Raw genomic sequence first — 17,405 nt, 5'->3', positions numbered from 1 at the left:
CCACTGCCAGTAACAGTTGTGACAGCTGTGTTCTATGGCATAGTACATCATCAGCCTCCAATGGTGCAGTGGATACGATGTCACATGAGGGATCTTGGCACTAAGATGCAACTTCTTATCTCTGAATTTCCTTGCTTCTTTTAGTCCTGATAGTTGAAAATTTGGGTGCAGGATTTTCATCAAAGTTAACATGGATAAATCAGTGGACCCAGATTTGGAAATATGGGGGGGGGGGGGGGGGCTGGGGGAGGAAACTTCTTTAAACAGATGTTTGTATCTTATTGGCTTTGTTTCTTTAGTGGCAGTTTTATTTTAAAAATCTGCAATATTAACTCTTTCTCTTGTAGCCTGTCTCTTGTTTTTAATATGGAGTCAGGGATAAACATTTATGTCTGTCTTTTGTTGTTGTTTTTTTAACAAAATCTACTCCAAAACCCAATTAACAGCATGACACTTCAATGCAGAGCAGTAATCTTAACTTTCAAAATTTCAGAGTATATTTTTGCTTGCCAAGAATACTTAATACTACAAACAATACATATTGCAGACTAAGAATCTCATACAAAATCCCAGTGAGTGTAAATTCATAGTCAATGTCATTCGAGTTTCTGAAATTTTTGCTGACATTTACAGAAAACGTGGAAATGGCAGATGTGCTAAATGACTTTTTTCACCAAAAGGGTTAGTAGCGATTTGACGTCTAACATAGTGAATGCCAGTGAAAATGAGGTAGGATCAGAGGCTAAAACAGTGAAAGAGCAAGTTAAAAATTATTTAGACAAGTTAAACATCTTCAAGTCTCCGGGGTCTGATGAAATATATCCTAGAATACTCAAGGAGCTGACTGAGGAGATATCTGAGCCATTAGCAATTATCTTTGAAAAGCCTTGGAGGACAGGAGAGATTCCAGAGGACTGGAAAAAGGCAAATATAGTGCCAATTTATAAAAAGGGGAATAAGGATAACCTGGGGAATTACAGACCAGTCAGCGTAACTTCAGTACCCGGAAAGACAATAGAGCAAATAATTAAGCAATTTGCAAACATCTAGAAGATAATAAGGTGATAAGTAACAGTCAACATGGATTGGTCAAAAACAAATTGTGTCAAACCAACCTAATAGCTTTCTTTGACAGGGTAACAAGCCTTGTGGATAGGGGGAAGCAGTAGATGTGGTATATCTTGACTTTAGTAAGGCTTTTGACACAGTCTCACGTGACCTTCTCATAAACAAACTAGGGAAATACAACCTAGATGGAGCTACTATGAAGTGGGTGCATAATTGGTGGGAAAACTGTTCCAAGAGAATACTTATCAGTGGTTCACAGTCAAGCTAGAAGGGCATATCAAGTGGGGTCCTGCAGGGATCAGTTCTTGGTCTAGTTCTGCTTAATAGCTTCATCAATGATTTATAGAATGGCGTAGAGAGTACACTTATAAGTTTGTGGACGATACCAAGCTGGGGGTGGGTGGGTGGCAAGTGCTTTGGAGGATAGGATGAACATTCAAAATGATCTGGACAAACAGGAGAATGGTCTGAAGTAAACAGGATGAAACTGAAGAAGGAAAAATGCAAAGTGTTCCACTTAGGATGGAACAATCAGTTGCACACATACAAAATGGGAAATGACTGCCTAGGAAGGAGTACTGTGGAAATGGATCTGGGGGTCATAGTGGATCACAAGTTAAATATGAGGCAACAGTGTAACGCTGTTGCAAGAAAAGAAAACATCATTCTGGGATGTATTAGCAGGAGTGTTGTAAGCAAGACAGAAGAAGTAATACTTCCCCTCTACACCACGCTGATTAGGCCTCAGCGGGAGTATTGTGTCCAGTTCTGGGCGCCACATTTCAGGAAAGATGTGAACAAATTGGAGAAAATTCAGAGGAGAGCAACAAAAATGATTAAAGGTCTAGAAAACATGACCTATGAGGGAAGATTGAAAGAACTGGGGGTTGTTTAGTCTGGAGAAGAGAACACTGAGAGGGGACACAATAACAGTTTTCAAGTACATAAAAGGTTGTTACGAGGAGGAGGGAGGTAAATTGTTCTCCTTAACCTCTGAGAATAGGACAAGAAGCAATGGGCCTAAATTGCAATAAGGAATGTTTAGGTTGGACATTAGGAAAAACTTCCTAACTGTCAGGGTGGTTAAGCACTGGAATAAATTGCCTAGGGAGGTTGTGGAATCTCCATCACTGGAGATTTTTAAGAGCAGGTTGGACAAACACCTGTCAGGAATGGTCTAGATAGTACTTAGTCCTGCCATGAGAGCAGGGGACTGGACTAGATGACCTCTCAAGGTTCCTCCCAGCCATACGATTCTATGATTCTATAGTTAAGATCATCATAGATATTACCACAAGATTCCCATTAATATCAAATCAGCGCCTTTTGACCTTGACCAAACAAGACGTCAATACAAATCATTTTGCCCTCAACTACAGGGGTTCAGCTACTAGGGTTTTAAGTTTTATGACGCTCCAATGGGAGTTAATGCCATGCAGTTAAGAGCAGAATTGTGCACTTGTAAACAGGGAGCTCAGTTCCATTTAGGCACCTAAATGCAATGTACAGAAGATATGGCCACTGTATTCAAGTGCATAAATGGGAGCTGAACAGTTCCAAAAATGTCTTAAAATGAAAACATCCAGAGAAGTCACTGGGACTTTGTCCGGTTTTCATACTACACAATACAGAGAAAGAAAAATAAGGCACAGGAAGCTAACATTTTTCAAAGACAACTAGACATTTTTCAAACGTAAGTAATTTAGATGTCTTTAAAAACAAACAAAGCATTTTATAAATAAGTGATTGGTCCATTTTACCCTCAGGCTTTTGTGGAAGCTTACAGAGCAAACATGTTCATTTGGCCGCAAAATGGGAAAGTGGTTACAAATATTTTGTTCAATATTTAGCAACTTTGCTCTTGAACTTCATGGAAACAAGCATGGACTTCCGAAATCCTGAGAATTTTACCACTTTTATGTATGTCTAAAACAAGATTTAACCCAATTTAAATCAAATATTGTAATAAAATAACTTTACAACTCTCAGTGAATTGGTAAAGGGATCTAGAAAGAATTCAGCCAGGCTAGAGTACAGCTGCATGAATACAGTGTTTGCTTTGTATGTTGCTTCTGGTTGTTACTTAAGCACCTAGAGCCAGATTTTTAAAGGTCTTTAGGTGCCTAAAGATGCAAAAATCCATGAGGCACTTTTCAAAATCCCACAAGGTGCCCATCTGCCTCTTTAGGTGCCTAGATCTTTTAAAAATCGAGCACTCAGTCACTGCAGGGATGGGTGCTATAGATAAGCTAGTGTCTCAGACCTTCTGGTCTTCAATGAGAATCTAGCCCAGCTAGACATCGACTGAAAGTTGTGACTATGAGTATGTCTACACGGCATTTTGGAGCAAGGCTCCCAGCCCAGGTTGACAGTCTCAGGCTTCTGGGCCCAAGCTGCAACCTGAAAGCACTGTCTATGCAGCGATTTGTAGAGCACTGGTGTGAGCCCCGCTAGCCCACGTCAGTCGACCCGAACTAGGAGACTCGCTCCAAAATGCTGTGTAGACATACCCCATATGGCACTCTGTTCTCCAGGGACAAGTGCTACCGCATTGGCTTGAACTGATAAGCTTTGCTGGCAGAACTAGTCAAAGTTTTTCATTTGAAAAAAAGGTTTTGACAAAAAGGCCTTTTCCCCCAAAACAAACGTTGCGGGGGTTATGAAATTTTCCAGGTTTTTGGCCAAAAAAAAACCCCAGAAATTTTTCAGTTTTCAGAAACAATTTTTTTTTTTGCCTACTTTTTCCAGTGGAAGAATGGAAACAGGATGAAGGGGAGGGAAAAAAAGTTAAACAAAAAAATGGTGGTAAGGGGACGGGGGGGTAAACTGGAAACTTTACAGTGAAAAATTTGAAAAAATCATTTTTTTTCTTAAACTTTCCATGAGACATACTTCCCCTTTCAGGCCAGCTATATTTGCTGGTAGTCTCCTGAGGGAGGCCAAGGATTGAGAATGAACTAACTGCTTTCTCATACCCAGAAGCAGAGCCGATGTGAGGGGTAGGGTGTCACATGCCCACCTCCCAGCCTTTTGCCAGGGTTTATATTTTTATTTCTTTTTTTTTTTTTACAAGGAGTGGGTTCAGAATTGTGCCCCCTTCCCACAATCAACAGTTATGTGTCGCCTCTGCCCAGAAGTGATCCACCCAGGGACAGACCCACTGGTGAGGGCTGTGTGGGGAAGTCTCCACTTTACTGCGCATGCTGTATGTCTCCAAGGTGTTCATTCTGCAGAGCGGTAGAAAGCATTGTGCATCATATATAAGTAGTCATAGGTTCAAATCCCCTCTACTGCGTCGCACTGGAGACTGATATTACTGCCGCTGTCCTGTGGCACTAAAACGCGCAATCAAGTTTCACAATTGCAGGGCTCAAAACATGCCTGCTGAGTTCTGTCTTATAGAGAACTAAAAGTGACTGAGCTTTAACCAATCAAAATGAAAGTTCCTAAAGAAAATGCACTAGAAGATGACATTTTAAATCAAGGTGATAAATTTAAACACGCGTCACATTAGCTAGTGCAGCCTGCTGTCCCAGAAAGCCCTGACAGATGACATACGGACAGTCCCAGGTTCTCAGATAGCTCTCCTACACATCGGGATGAATTCTGTGTGCTAAATCTCACGGAAAAGGCTCGCCAAAAGACCCAGTCTCCACACAGAAGAGAGATGGCTACACAGCATCTTTCCTCAGCAGCTAAGCACATTTGCACCATTGGCTTCAGTTCCAGAAAGTCGCTTCCCAGGCAGCAATTCAGTGATATAACCTGGGCAGAGCGCAGTACGTAAGACAGGAAGGAACAAAAATTGGAAAGGGAGGTGATTTATGCCTGGTGCTCTGTCCAGGGCCCGCTCCAGGCACCAGCTTAACAAGCAGGTGCTTGGGGTGGCCAAGGGAGAGGGGCGGCACCTGCGGCAATTAGGGGACGGCAGGTCCCTCACTTCCTCTAGGAGCGAAGGACCTGCCGCTGAACTGCCGCTGCTGATCGCGGCTTTTTTTTTTTTTTGCTTGGGGCGGCAGAAATGCTGGAGCCGGCTCTGTCTCTGTCTCTCCCCTTGTTCTGTATATGGAGGCCTAGTCACTGTTTTACCTGAGGTGAATTTAGTGGAGTCATCCCCGGGACAGAGCTGCCGCTGTTGCCCATCAGCAGGACTGCCAGTGTTTGGCCAAGAAAGAGTCGTAATTAGATTGGAATAAGCGCGGGAGCTCTCACTGTCCCACACAAGGAGCAAGGGGAGCTTTGAAGGAACGCAGGTCCCCGAAGCCAGGGAGCAGAAGGAGAGCTCCTCTTGGCTGTAAGTAGAGGAAGGGGGAGCCGAGCTCTACCCCCTTCACTCCCGCTCCCAATGAAACTGGAATAGAAGCAAACTAGCGTCTCTCTCTCCCTCTCTGAAGAGAGCAGGAGGCTAAACCTGTGTCAGACCCAGTCCGGCTCATCCAGTCTTATTTTACAGTAGCTCACATACAACTCACTAACAAAAAGTAGTGAACTTACACTTCCACAAGGGAAAAGTCTAGCGCAAGGTTTTACCAAATGGTTCAGAGACAGCTTTATCACTACATTCCTGTGAAAGGAGAGAGACCAGCCCAAGAGCAGGGACGTAGGTGTGACAGCCACCCTCTTGGCTGACGCACCAGGGACCTCTAGAGCTAATAGCTTGAGCTGCTACAGCTTGAGTGGAAGAGCCCAGGCTCCACAGCTGGGGGCCGTAGCAATTCACATCCTCGGCAAACAGGCACAGGGGGGCTCTGTAATGCACACTTTTCAGTAGGTTACACAGACACCCTTGTACCTAGGCTAGAGCAATGGGAGAACCGGATACAAGAACGGTACGAACTGTTGTATTAATCCCCATCAAGACATCTTCTCAATTCAACAGACCAGATCCACAAACAAGGAACCCAACTAGTGACAGCAGGGTGCTAAAGTCTCTACTCTTTCATCATTTTGGCCAAGAATAAGAGAACCACCTCAAAGAAAAAATACATGGCTTTTCAGCCTGGCTGAGGGTATGTGGTAACATGCAACAGCCTTGTTTTATGGATCCTAGTTGCCTTACAGCTTGGGATTCTCCACTGTCTATCTGGGTATTTATACGGTCACCCATCACTATGGACCCCTATGGTATCTAAGCACTAAACACAGGTTCTTCAAAGTCAAATCCACACACAGCTGGAACAGACTTTGAAACCAGAAGACAAAGAAAGATCATGAGCCAGCATGAGGCCACAGAATTATACAAGGAAACCAAGCCAAACAGGACATTTTTTCCATCAGACAGAGTGCCGATAATAGGCAGATGGCACATCCCCACCTATCCTTCACCCCGCACAACCACACCACTACCACCAAGACAGATGAGATCAGCTCATGGATGAAGAAGAGCTGGCGGAAGCTGAACCCAAACAATGAAGAGGTGATGCTGGTGGGCAGAGGAAAGTCTTTTCAAGAACTTGCATCCAGGGTGCAGGCTCCATTGGTTGCAGGTTCAAAACTGCAATTGGTCACTTCAGTCCGTAGTCTAGAAGTACTCTTGGATTCCTCACTGATGCTGAGCTCTCACAAAGCAACAGCCACGAGTAACATTTTCTACCACAGAGGTTCTCAAACTGGGGGTCAGGACCCCTCGGGGGGGGTCACGAGGTTATTACACGGGGGGTCATGAGCTCTCAACCTCCACCCCAACCCCACTTTGCCTCCAGCATTTATAATGGTGTTAAATATATAAAAAAGTGTTTTTAATTTAGAAGGGGGGGTCGTACTCAGAGGCTTGCTATGTGAAAGGGGTCACCAGTAAAAAAGTTTGAGAACCACTGTTCTACCATCTCTGGTTGGCTAGGAGACTCCACTCCATCTTTGCATACAAAGACCAGACCTCAGTTATTCACACCTTCATCACCTCTCACTACAGCAATGTGATATACCATGACATCTTCAGCACTTAGGAAACTCCAACTCGTATGAAACGCTGCTGTGCACCTCCTCAGCAACACAGGCTACCATGAACACATCACACCTGTCCATTACTCTCTATGCTGGCTTCCCACAGAATTTCTAAGCCAGGTCAATGTCTCGGTGCTTATCTTCAAAGCACTCCATGGCCTGGGCTCATGGTACCTAAAGATCATCTGAAGGTCTAGGACAAAGACCACACTTGACAACTTCACTCCTGGCACAATGGAACTCTCAAAAATAAGGGTAAAGTTTGTCTGTATGGGAAACTGAACTTCCTTGGGGGGCTGGTCCCAGACTGTTGAATGAACTCCCCCAGGAACTAAAGACCATCACATACCTCACCATTTTCCATCCCAAGTGCAAGGTACATTTATTTGACCTTGCCTTCTCTAATATAAATGCATAGCCACAGGTATATTTATAAAAAAAAAAATTTTTTTAATCCATCTCCCAAAACAAAACACTGCACTGCATATGCTTCTCCCTCTGGGCAGAGGTTGAGAGAACAAATACCACATGACAGATGTGAAGTCACACAGCTTAAAGCACTACTGGATCGTGCGCCGATACTTTAGTGATGAGCACAGTATAAAAACCCTATACAGAATAGAACAGACAGTCCTGGAAATATTTTCTATATTTTCAAAATCAGCCACTTGGGATTGCATGGTGGAAGGGAGTAAAAGCGGGAGGATGGTTCAGTGGCTAGGCGGCTAGTTTAGGACTCAGGAGACTCAAATTCAGTTCCTTGCACCTCCACAGATTTCCTGCATGGCCTTGGACTGAGTCACTTAGCTTCTGTGTGCCTCAATTTGCCATCTGTAAAATGGGGATAGCACTTCCCTACCTCACAGGGATGTTGAGAGGATTGTGAAACACCCAGGTACTACACTGATGGAGACCATATAAGTGCCTTAGATAGCTATCTGGCCCAACTGTCACTTGGTTCTGATGCTTGCAGTTCAGCACGATGTTCAAGGTTTTCTGGACAAGTTATCGCCACAGGGCAAGGCCAAAATGTTATTCTAGACCATTCTACCAACTACTGTGGAGATGGTGAGACCCCATCCACAGAACTGTGAGGTTTGATAGGGATGAAGATGCCATTTTCTTGGCTTCACTCACCATGGCTGCACTTATTGCACGTGCCAGTTGGATTGAGAGTGGAGTTGAGTCATTTATTGCAAACTCTTCACGATTTTGCTTCTCTCCCAGGGAGTATTTATTCTTTATTCCGAGATCCAGTAGAATGAACAATAGGACCAGTCAGCAGGAGCATTCTGTCCTCAGAGGATGCTATGCAATCCACCTCTACATACCAGCCCAACTGGGTGTGGCAAAGCTTCAGGATAGCAGGCCCTTGACTACACATACACCCCACATGACACTTTCCTTAAAGACTGTGAGATATTCAGATACGATAGTAACAGGGGTCATAGAAGTATGTAAGATAGACAGTGACCAGGCAAAATACTCGAAGAGCCTTAAAATACCCTAAAAGAGAAACTGAGATTCCCCTCCCATTCTTTCAAACAACGTCATATGTCAGCTTGGATTCTTCAGGGATGGGTCGGTGGCAACCAGTGATTTACCTCGTTCAACCTAAACACAGAAGTGTGTCTCCTGGACTCTATCGCCTCTACAGCGTTCCACTCAAAGCCATCTTTCACAGCTAACATTGAGATTAACCCACGCGTCAGACTGGTAACGTGGGCAACAAAAGGAAGTGTAAAAACTTGATGCCAGGGACGGAAGAGCCTGTTTTACCAGCACTGTTTGTTCATTCCAGCTGTAGACCGGGAAGCAGCTGCATTTTTTTAAAGCAGCAATAAAGAGGCTTTATTTGCCTGGGTGAGAAGCTGAACACCTGTGGCCTTCACTCTTGAACGTCAATCATCATCTAAAAAACTCTAGCAGACTCTTATTTAGTTTCCTACAACTCTATCATTCTTGTGTTAGAAAAACCTGTATATGAAGCAGACATGACTCTAGCCTTGCCTCCCTTAAGTGTGAAATACACCCCCGTGCAGAAAGCCAGGATAAAGCCTACATTGAGGGCATTCTGCATAGGAGTGAATTCCACCCTTATTGAGTAGAGTGGGTCCAGCGAATTCAGCCCTTTTTCTATTTGCAGATTATCCACAAAGAGACACTGATTTTTACAGAGGTTTTCATTACCCAACACCAGGTGTATGTGAACAAATTCCAGCCACTGGGGTTCAACCAGCAGCAAGTGGGTGAGCCAGAAAACCAGCCATTCGCCAAACGCTTGCACAAAGACATGTTTGCATGAACAAATCGCTAATAAAAAGGGAACACATACAGATGCAGCAAACAGCTGCTCAGAATTCAATCCAGTGCTCCTAACCATGTTTCACAGTATTTGCCTGGGACTGCACCATCAGCAGAAGAGAAATGGAAAGGAGGCTTATGGGCAATATATCCAGGGGAATGGTGGGAGGAGAAGAGAATGAGCTGAAAAGAGAAAGAGATGAACTGAAGAGTGAATGTAGGGAAGGTGATTGATTTTACACAGAAAGCTTTTATCATATTAAAGACAGCTAGAGACACACAGCTAGAAGCAATTTCTGTAGGCACCACATGGGTGATGCGACTGAAAATGGGAGAGGAGGTTGGTTCATGACAGTCCCTCCATCAAGATGTGGTGTGTGCTGTACTCTGCTTTGAGAGATCCCCCTGCCTCAGTCCTGTACAACACAGTTAACTCTCAAACCACTGAGCTATCGTGATGCAATGTAACGCCCATGAATATCCAGTGAAGAATGCAAATGAACATTTCACTGACCAAAATGAAAGGCAGCATTGTCTTTGAAAATGAGCAACACTTAAGTACCTTTAAAAATCTGGGTCGAGGTGACTTGCTCAGGGTCACAAAGTATTGAAGCCAAGTACTGAAGCCTGATCACTGGGCTCCTAGCTATAAGGCTGAACCACAAGACCATCCTTCCTTTGAAGGGCTTTGAGTTCCTCAAATGAAAGACACTACCGAAGCATTATTATTAATACCAGAGTATCATTCACAAGCACATTCTTGAATACCACACACAAGACTTTAGCAGAGGTGCAGCAATATTACTAAATGCAGCAATTACACAAAATATGGATTTATTACATTAAAAATGATGCGCGCTGAACAGCCAGAATATGGTCAGTAAAGAATATCTATTTCATTCCTTTCATTTGTGAGAAACGCTTTCATAATGTACTTCCACTTGGGGCTCTTGAGAGCTATATACATTTTTCACATCTTGAAAGACAGATAATAATCACCTTCCTGGAGGAACTATCCCATCCCTTTTCTAGTCTGCTTTGGCACCTTCTTTAGACTACACTTTGAATCAAAGATCACTTTTTCCTTTCGTGCACAGAAATCTCAGATCTTAAAAAAAGCCAGATACACATGTATTTGTTAATGTTGTGCTTGTAAACAGGCTGTAAGGTAATAGCTACACAGTCACATGTTCTGTACCCGGATCTCTGCTTCATTCACTCAGAACTGATGGGATTTGTGAATTATGGGTTAGATCTTTGACCCCCGTAGCACCAACAAAAGCTAGAAAGTTGCCCTGACAGAGCAGCCCGGGATTCCCATGCATCAGGGAATTCCTGGCTGGTGTCAAGAGGAAGGAACTATGGTGTTAAGGCTTTGATTTCACTGGAAATGCTACAGCTGCGCCACGGTAGTGCTTCAGTGTAGACACTGACTACAGTGATGGAGGCATTCTCCTGTCCCTGTACTTCATCCAACTTCCCAGGAGGCAGTCGCTACGTCGACGGAAGAGTTCTTCCACTGCCCTAGCACTGTCTACACCAGGGGTTAGGTTGGCTTAACAACATCAGTCGGGGTGTGGATATTTCATACTCCTGAGCGATGTAGCTGGGTTGACCTAACCTTTCAGGATAGACCTGGCCTTAGTCACCTTTGCCCCATCTTAGGTCCTGCCCCAAACATAGCTCATCCCGACTTCTGTCATCTTCCAACAAGTTCAAAGGATCTTTCTTTACAAATTAAATTACACCACCCAATCACACGTTCTGTATGCACTGAGTATCTTAAAATCATGCTTTGGCGGTAGAGGAGAGGTCTACAGAAAGCACAACAGCAGTGTCAGGCTATTTCCAGAAAACAGATCAGGACTTCATTTTCCTCACTGAAAGTGGCGACCTGCCTGCAGGGCATGTCACTTGGTAAATGTTGAGACGTTCTAGTTCTGTCGTGTGCTTCTTACTATGGCAGAGCTATTGACACAGCTACTGTAACAGCCAGAAGACAATTCACTGCATTGTTTTGGAGTTTGTTTCTGCTTCGTGACTTCTTATTTTTAAAGGGTAAAAGCTGTGGGCTGGAGCTGGGGAAGCTATGGCCTTGATTCAGCAAATCACTCAAGCAAGTGTGTAATCCCAACCTGATCCAACAAAGCACATGCTTAACGTTAAACGCAGGATTAAATCCAATTGGCTTAAAGTTAAGCATGTGCTTAAGTGCTTTGCTGAATCAGGACTCAAATTGTCAAAATAAATCACTAAAAACTGGAAGCTTCTATATCAAGCTAACAAAATAAATGTCTTATTTTCTACATCTGCACGTACACACGGCCACATTCACTCCTTCATCCCAGAGTGCTAATTAAGGTCACGGTGCCGTGATAAAGCTACACAGTGAAGTGGTAGTAAGCCATACTCTGCATTCACTGTAAGAATCCAGGTAAAGTATTCAGCTGTGTATCCCGTAAAGAGGACAGGACTGCTGTTGATGGCACTGGACAGCTCCCTCTGCACATGGTCCTGATGCTGCCAATCACCAGACATCTTGGCCCCGCTGGCAGCTTGCCAAAAAATGTCTGCACACAGCAAAGCCCTATGGCATAATAATATGCAGCATCTGGGCTGATGTAAGTTGATATCAGGGGGCATGTTCTGCAGCAGCATCTAGATTCTTTCCCGATCCCTGTCAGCCAGCCCAGGTGGTTCAGACTCACCTACGCACTGTTCATGCTGCAGGGTGTTCATTCCGCTCAGAGTGCGTCTGCTGACCAGGATCCTAGCAGGGACCCAGAGAACACCTGTCTGCACTCCCCCTGTGGAGTCTGTCTCAGGTGAGGCTTGTGCTAAGAAGATCTCTGCAATAGACTCTTACTATCCTTAAGTGCTTAGATACTACAGTGATGAGCGCTATAGAAAGACCTAAGATAAACAGAATCATAGAATATCAGGGTTGGAAGGGACCTCAGGAGATCATTTAGTCCAGTCAAAGCAGGACCAATCTGCAGACAGATTTTTGCCCCAGATGGCCTCCTCAAGGATTGAACTCACAACCCTAGGTTTAGCAGGCCAATACTCAAACCAGTGAGCTATCCCTCGCCCGTACTGAGAGGTAACACATTGGTGAACACGAGGGTGGCCAACAGTCCAGTCGAAAAAGGGACCCAACAGTGTCCGGTCGGATCTACTGCGGGGGGGGAGCGCTGAGTCATCACCCGCGCCAGGCCCTACTCAGCCAGGGCCACCTCCCAGCTGCACTGCGCGGCTGCAGCTCCCAGTCCTGGCTCTGCAGGCAAGTCCCTCCCAACCCACACAGGAGGGGAAGAGCAGCAAGTGACGGGGGGAGGGGGAAAGAGCAGTGAATGAGGGTGGGGCCTCAGGAGGAAGGGGCTGGGCAGAGGCGGGGCTTTGGGGGAAGGGGCACAGTAGGGGTGGGACCTCAGCGGGAAGGGGCAGGGCAGGGAAGGTTCCATTTTTTATATATTACAAAGTTTCTGGGTTTTATATACTATAAAATTGGCAATTCTAGTGAACACGCTTGTCCACACAGAAGGGATGGTTATTGTGTCTCCAGTTCTCCCTTTCCTCTCCCACCCTGCCTGCTGGTGTGCATTGCCTATCACTCAAGGTCAGAACCTGGAATCTCTTTTCTGGGCCAGTGCAGCCATGATGCACAATGGACACTCTTACTCTTGCAAATCCTATAGGGACCTAACAGAAAAGAAGGGCAACCTCTTCCTTAGCTTACGAGCCAGGGAGCTTTTACACACTTCTATACATTTTACATTGGGGAATGATGGCATCAAGTTATACACAAATCACCTTATACGCAGGAAGATATGGTATTAGTTTTTGGAAAGGGCCCATCCGTATTGGGAGTAGGCAGGACAGAGAACTATCTTCTCTTATTCCTAAAGAGGGGCCCAAGCTCTAGATGAGATCAACTACATACAGGCAGATGGGAAAACTCACCCCTGTAAATTAGCATATTCAGAAGTGTCTCAATTTCTAATGCTACATTTCATGCGATGTAAACTTTTTGTAAAATGCGTATTTTAGCAAGGATCAAAATATTAGTTAATGATAGAGTACAGCGCCGCTAGAATAAATAAAACCTTTTACTTCTTTAGCTACTTTTTTTAGAATGAATAGACAAAAGAAAAGTATCTATTACTCTGCAGACTGATAGGACTGTCATACGCACACGCACGTTTTCCATAGCTTCACGCTCACATACTGTACCAGTTGGAGTAAAGACATTCCCTAGAAAATACTGTGTTTCTGCCTTTTTGTAAGATCAGCTATTATGTCACTCATTGATCTTCATCACTATATTTCACAGACATCATATCTTTATTTCATCTTCCCATTACTTCACACTGGAAACACACTTTGTTCTCTAATGAGTGAAATTCATCCCTGTCGTGCGGGCCAGCAAGAGGCCTATGCAATACGCTTTACTTGGAGGACTTAGAGTGAAATCCTGGCTCCACTGAAGTCAATTTAGAATATCAATCTATTCAGTATCTATATACTTAATATGTATAATGTCTGGATTCTCAGAATTACAACTGTATAAAACAGTGCAAAGTAAGAGATACTAATTTTTAAAAATCACTAAAATAATTTTCAGAATATATTTTAACCTAAATAAAGTAACACAGTAAAATCTCCCACCCAAGATTTTCAAAAGTGACTAGTGATTATGGGTGTGCCCAGATTTGAAGTCCCCATCTTGAGACACCCGAAGGACGGCTGATTTTTCAGAGCACCCACCCTTTAAGATGTCTTACGTTTGCACCCAAAAACTGAGTCAGCTAAAATCACTAGTCTTTCTGTATTGCCAGTTGCAAGCCCTCAAAAATCACAATTCAGGTTCCAAATATCATGACACTGGCTTAAAGATCACAAGATTTTTTTTAAAATAGTGTTGTTTTTATTTCCTTTCTAGTTTTTGACTATTTAGGTGAACTCGGGTCACATTTTCAAGCTTTTCTCTGCAACCATGAGGACCAGAAGCTTATTTTGGTTTGTTTTTTTCAAATAAAAGCCACATTTCACACCTAATCACCTGCTTCTAGTCCCTGGGACTCTAAGAAAAACACCATATATCAAGAGGCTTGCAATATAATCATGAATGTTGGCCTCCAAGCGTGTTTTCTGAAATCTGTAACGTGTTCAATTTGTAGGATATTTAAGCCCCTGCTCCTGCACTGAGCGCAATGCAGGAAACCCTCCTGCACCCAGGCAAAGCCCCACCGACTTCAGCAACCTACCTATGCAGAATTGCAATATCAGGGCCTCACTCAACCATGCATTTTGATACAGAGTGTACATAGAAGAAGGCTGTATTGCAGCAGATATAAAAACCCCGTTTTGCTGCCAAAGCAAACCTGAGGCAACGTACTTAAGTCTTTACCCCCTATCCATATTTAGCAAATCTCTCGACTGTTCTCCACTGGAGTTTTTTTTTTTTTTTTTTGCCAGACTTCAGGAATAGGCCCACCTTGATCAGGTTTCACTGGTCAGTGGATTGAACCACCACATTACTTCCACATGTTTTTATTCCTGTTTGGTGTGTCTTCCTAGCTACTCTTCAAAAAGTCCTGGCTTGACTGTGTTGCTAGAGACACATCAAATGACCTACCTACTCTATTGCCCAATGTACCTAGCACACTGCTGGTACCCTACAAATAATCTCATGCGGTGGATTTACTCAGTTTGTTTGTTTCCCAGCTGCACGCGACCGAAGAATTTTGTATTGTGTTTCATTGTCTGGCTAGTCTCTCGCATATCAAGTATAAAGCCTGTGAGCATGTGTCTAGTATTGGCACTTTGTTGGTCGATCCTCGGTTTATTCTTGCCATTAAGGCTAGCTGGTTGTGTTGTACCTTTTAGAAGTGGTTATCTCCTTTGATTCCACAGAGAGTTTAAACAGCCATAGAAAACAGATTGTTCTTTATTTTTTTTCCACTTAATTTTTTTCCGTTCACACATGCACTGGCCACTGTTTCAACTTCGGGTTTTAGTCACTGCATTTTAAGTATCATGTGTGGCCATTTGAGCTTTTGCAAAATGCAAAATAATTATTAAACGATAAAATCCTAATGTGTAACTTTTGCAAGTGAAAAAAAGTGAATCACTTTTCATTAGATTAACTTCCATTGTTTAAAAAAATAAATGGCTCTAGAGAACACCGGGACATTTATAGTTTCACAGAAACATTCTAAAGCTTTCCCAGCTGCCAAAACCCCACTGTTCTTAATTAAAAACGTGAAAAGCAAAAATATTTAATTTCTACAAGGAGCACTTGCTTTCATTTTTGCTTCTCCAGCTTAAAAAAAAAAAAAAAAAGCCTTCACCAGAGAAGTTTTATATTAAAGTAGCATGAAGAAAAATCACTCTGTAATTCATTGCTTTTTTTCTGGAAAAATCTAACCCTATACAATTAAGTTTTGTACGGAAAATGAATATTCTACCTGTCTTATGTTAAAACAGCTACTAGAGAGGAGTGATATATATTTAAACCTTCCCAAAACAAAGTGAAATGCCAAAATTATTTTTTCAGAGCTTCACTCTCTGGACTGAGATTAGCGAGTCAAGCAAAATTCCTGCAGACTTCAATGGGAGTTTTGCCCAAGTAATGACTGCAGGACTGAAGCATATAACACAGGGCACACGGACTGTACAATCAACATTCCTTGTCTTCTTCTGAGCTCTGTCATTTTATCTGTTCTACTGGGATCGCCTAATTAGTTGGCCTCAACCATGAATTCGTTGTAGCAAATCAGGGTCTAAATCCACGATCTCTCAATCCCTCGTTTCAAAAAGCAAAACCAAACCCGTTTAGTTTAACTTGCCAATAAGTATTCAGAGAAGAGAACAAATCATCTCTGTGCGCTACAGGCAGGTAAATTCTAAAATAATGACGTGTCTCTTCCATAATATCTGACTGTAGAGGAAAGAGTGGCTCCAGACACAGCTGGAAAACTAATGACTGCGAGAAACCTACTACACCCCATGGTCTGTAAATATGAGCGATGGTTCTGCAGCAGCTCCAGGCATCGCAAATCTCCTACGGCTTCAGCAACCCCATGCTCTAACTTACCGGAAAAGACAACGCTACCTGTACATCAGTTTTATTTTGAGTGGGGGGGAAATTTAAAATCCCATCTGACTTTTAAGGGAGTGTGTGTGGAGGGGGGGGGGGATCTTTTAGGCGAGCAGCGCCACTTGCCATCTAGCAAGGAGAGGCGGCTGTTGAGAGCCCCCCGAGTAACTAAATGGGAGTGAAACAGTTTGTGGGTGAGGAGCCGCACTGCACACCGAGCAGCAGCCGGGCGCTGGGCGCCCTCCACGCCTGCTGGCTCCGTTACCCTGCAATTGCCAGAGCTTGGCTAACACGCGAGATCAAAGCAAAGCCCCACGGCGCAGTCACAACCACGGGGAGGAAGCCAGCCCGCCAGCCCCGCAAGCAAACCCCAGCGCCCCCCTCGCACCCCCAAAATCACGCTCCGGGGCAGCTTTTGCAACCCCCCCCCCATTTGCAAGTGCCGGCCAAAAACTAGCCCCCTGGTTTCCTTTGCAACCACCCCAGGCTGGGGGAGAGGCGCTTGCCGAAGCCGGCCCCTCGCGCCCACGGCCGCTCCTGCTTCTTTGCAATGCCGCCCCCCCCCCCGAGGGAAATCCGCCCCCCAGCCAGGGGCGAGCGGGGAGGGGGCGAGGCGCGGGGCTTACTTTTCTGGCTGGAGTAGCCGGGGTAATAGCCGTAGTAGCCCGTGATCCGTAAGATCCTGTCCTCGATGGTGGCCACCCCGTTGGGCGCTGCCTTGACATCCATGGGGAGCGGCTGGGGGGCAGGTGCGGAGGCGGCGGCGGCGGCGGCTGCTGCTGCCGGAGCTCGTGGTGCAGCCGCTGCTCTGCTCCGGCGCCGGGGCTCTGGCTCCGCCGCCTGGCGCAGGACGGGCTCCCCCCCGCACCGCGGCAGCCGCCGCCGAGCCAGCCTCCCCCGCCGCTGCCAAGCGTCCTGCGGCTCCGCTCGGGCCACGGCTGGCCGGGGAGCCGGGCCACCCCCGCCCGCGGCTGGGCCACGGCTCGTC

The 17,405-nt window shown here is 44.8% G+C and overlaps 1 protein-coding gene across 2 annotated transcripts in view; it reads right to left on the bottom strand.

The window, feature by feature from the left end:
- Positions 1 to 17,193, bottom strand: part of SLC35F4 (solute carrier family 35 member F4) — a 185,132-nt gene extending 167,939 nt beyond the window's left edge. For both annotated transcript variants that reach the window (XM_054027041.1, XM_054027042.1), the window contains exon 1: positions 17,044 to 17,193. In XM_054027041.1, coding sequence (XP_053883016.1) covers positions 17,044 to 17,146 — 103 coding nt within the window. In that variant the 5' untranslated portion in view covers positions 17,147 to 17,193. The remainder of the gene's footprint in view (positions 1 to 17,043) is intronic.
- Between the last annotated feature and the right edge of the window lie 212 nt (positions 17,194 to 17,405).

Source organism: Malaclemys terrapin, chromosome 4 (assembly GCF_027887155.1).
Source record: "Malaclemys terrapin pileata isolate rMalTer1 chromosome 4, rMalTer1.hap1, whole genome shotgun sequence".
In the NCBI taxonomy this organism is placed as follows: domain Eukaryota; kingdom Metazoa; phylum Chordata; order Testudines; family Emydidae; genus Malaclemys; species Malaclemys terrapin.
The sequence above is the reverse complement of the archived record's forward strand: the minus strand, read 5'-3'. Positions and strand labels throughout refer to the sequence as shown.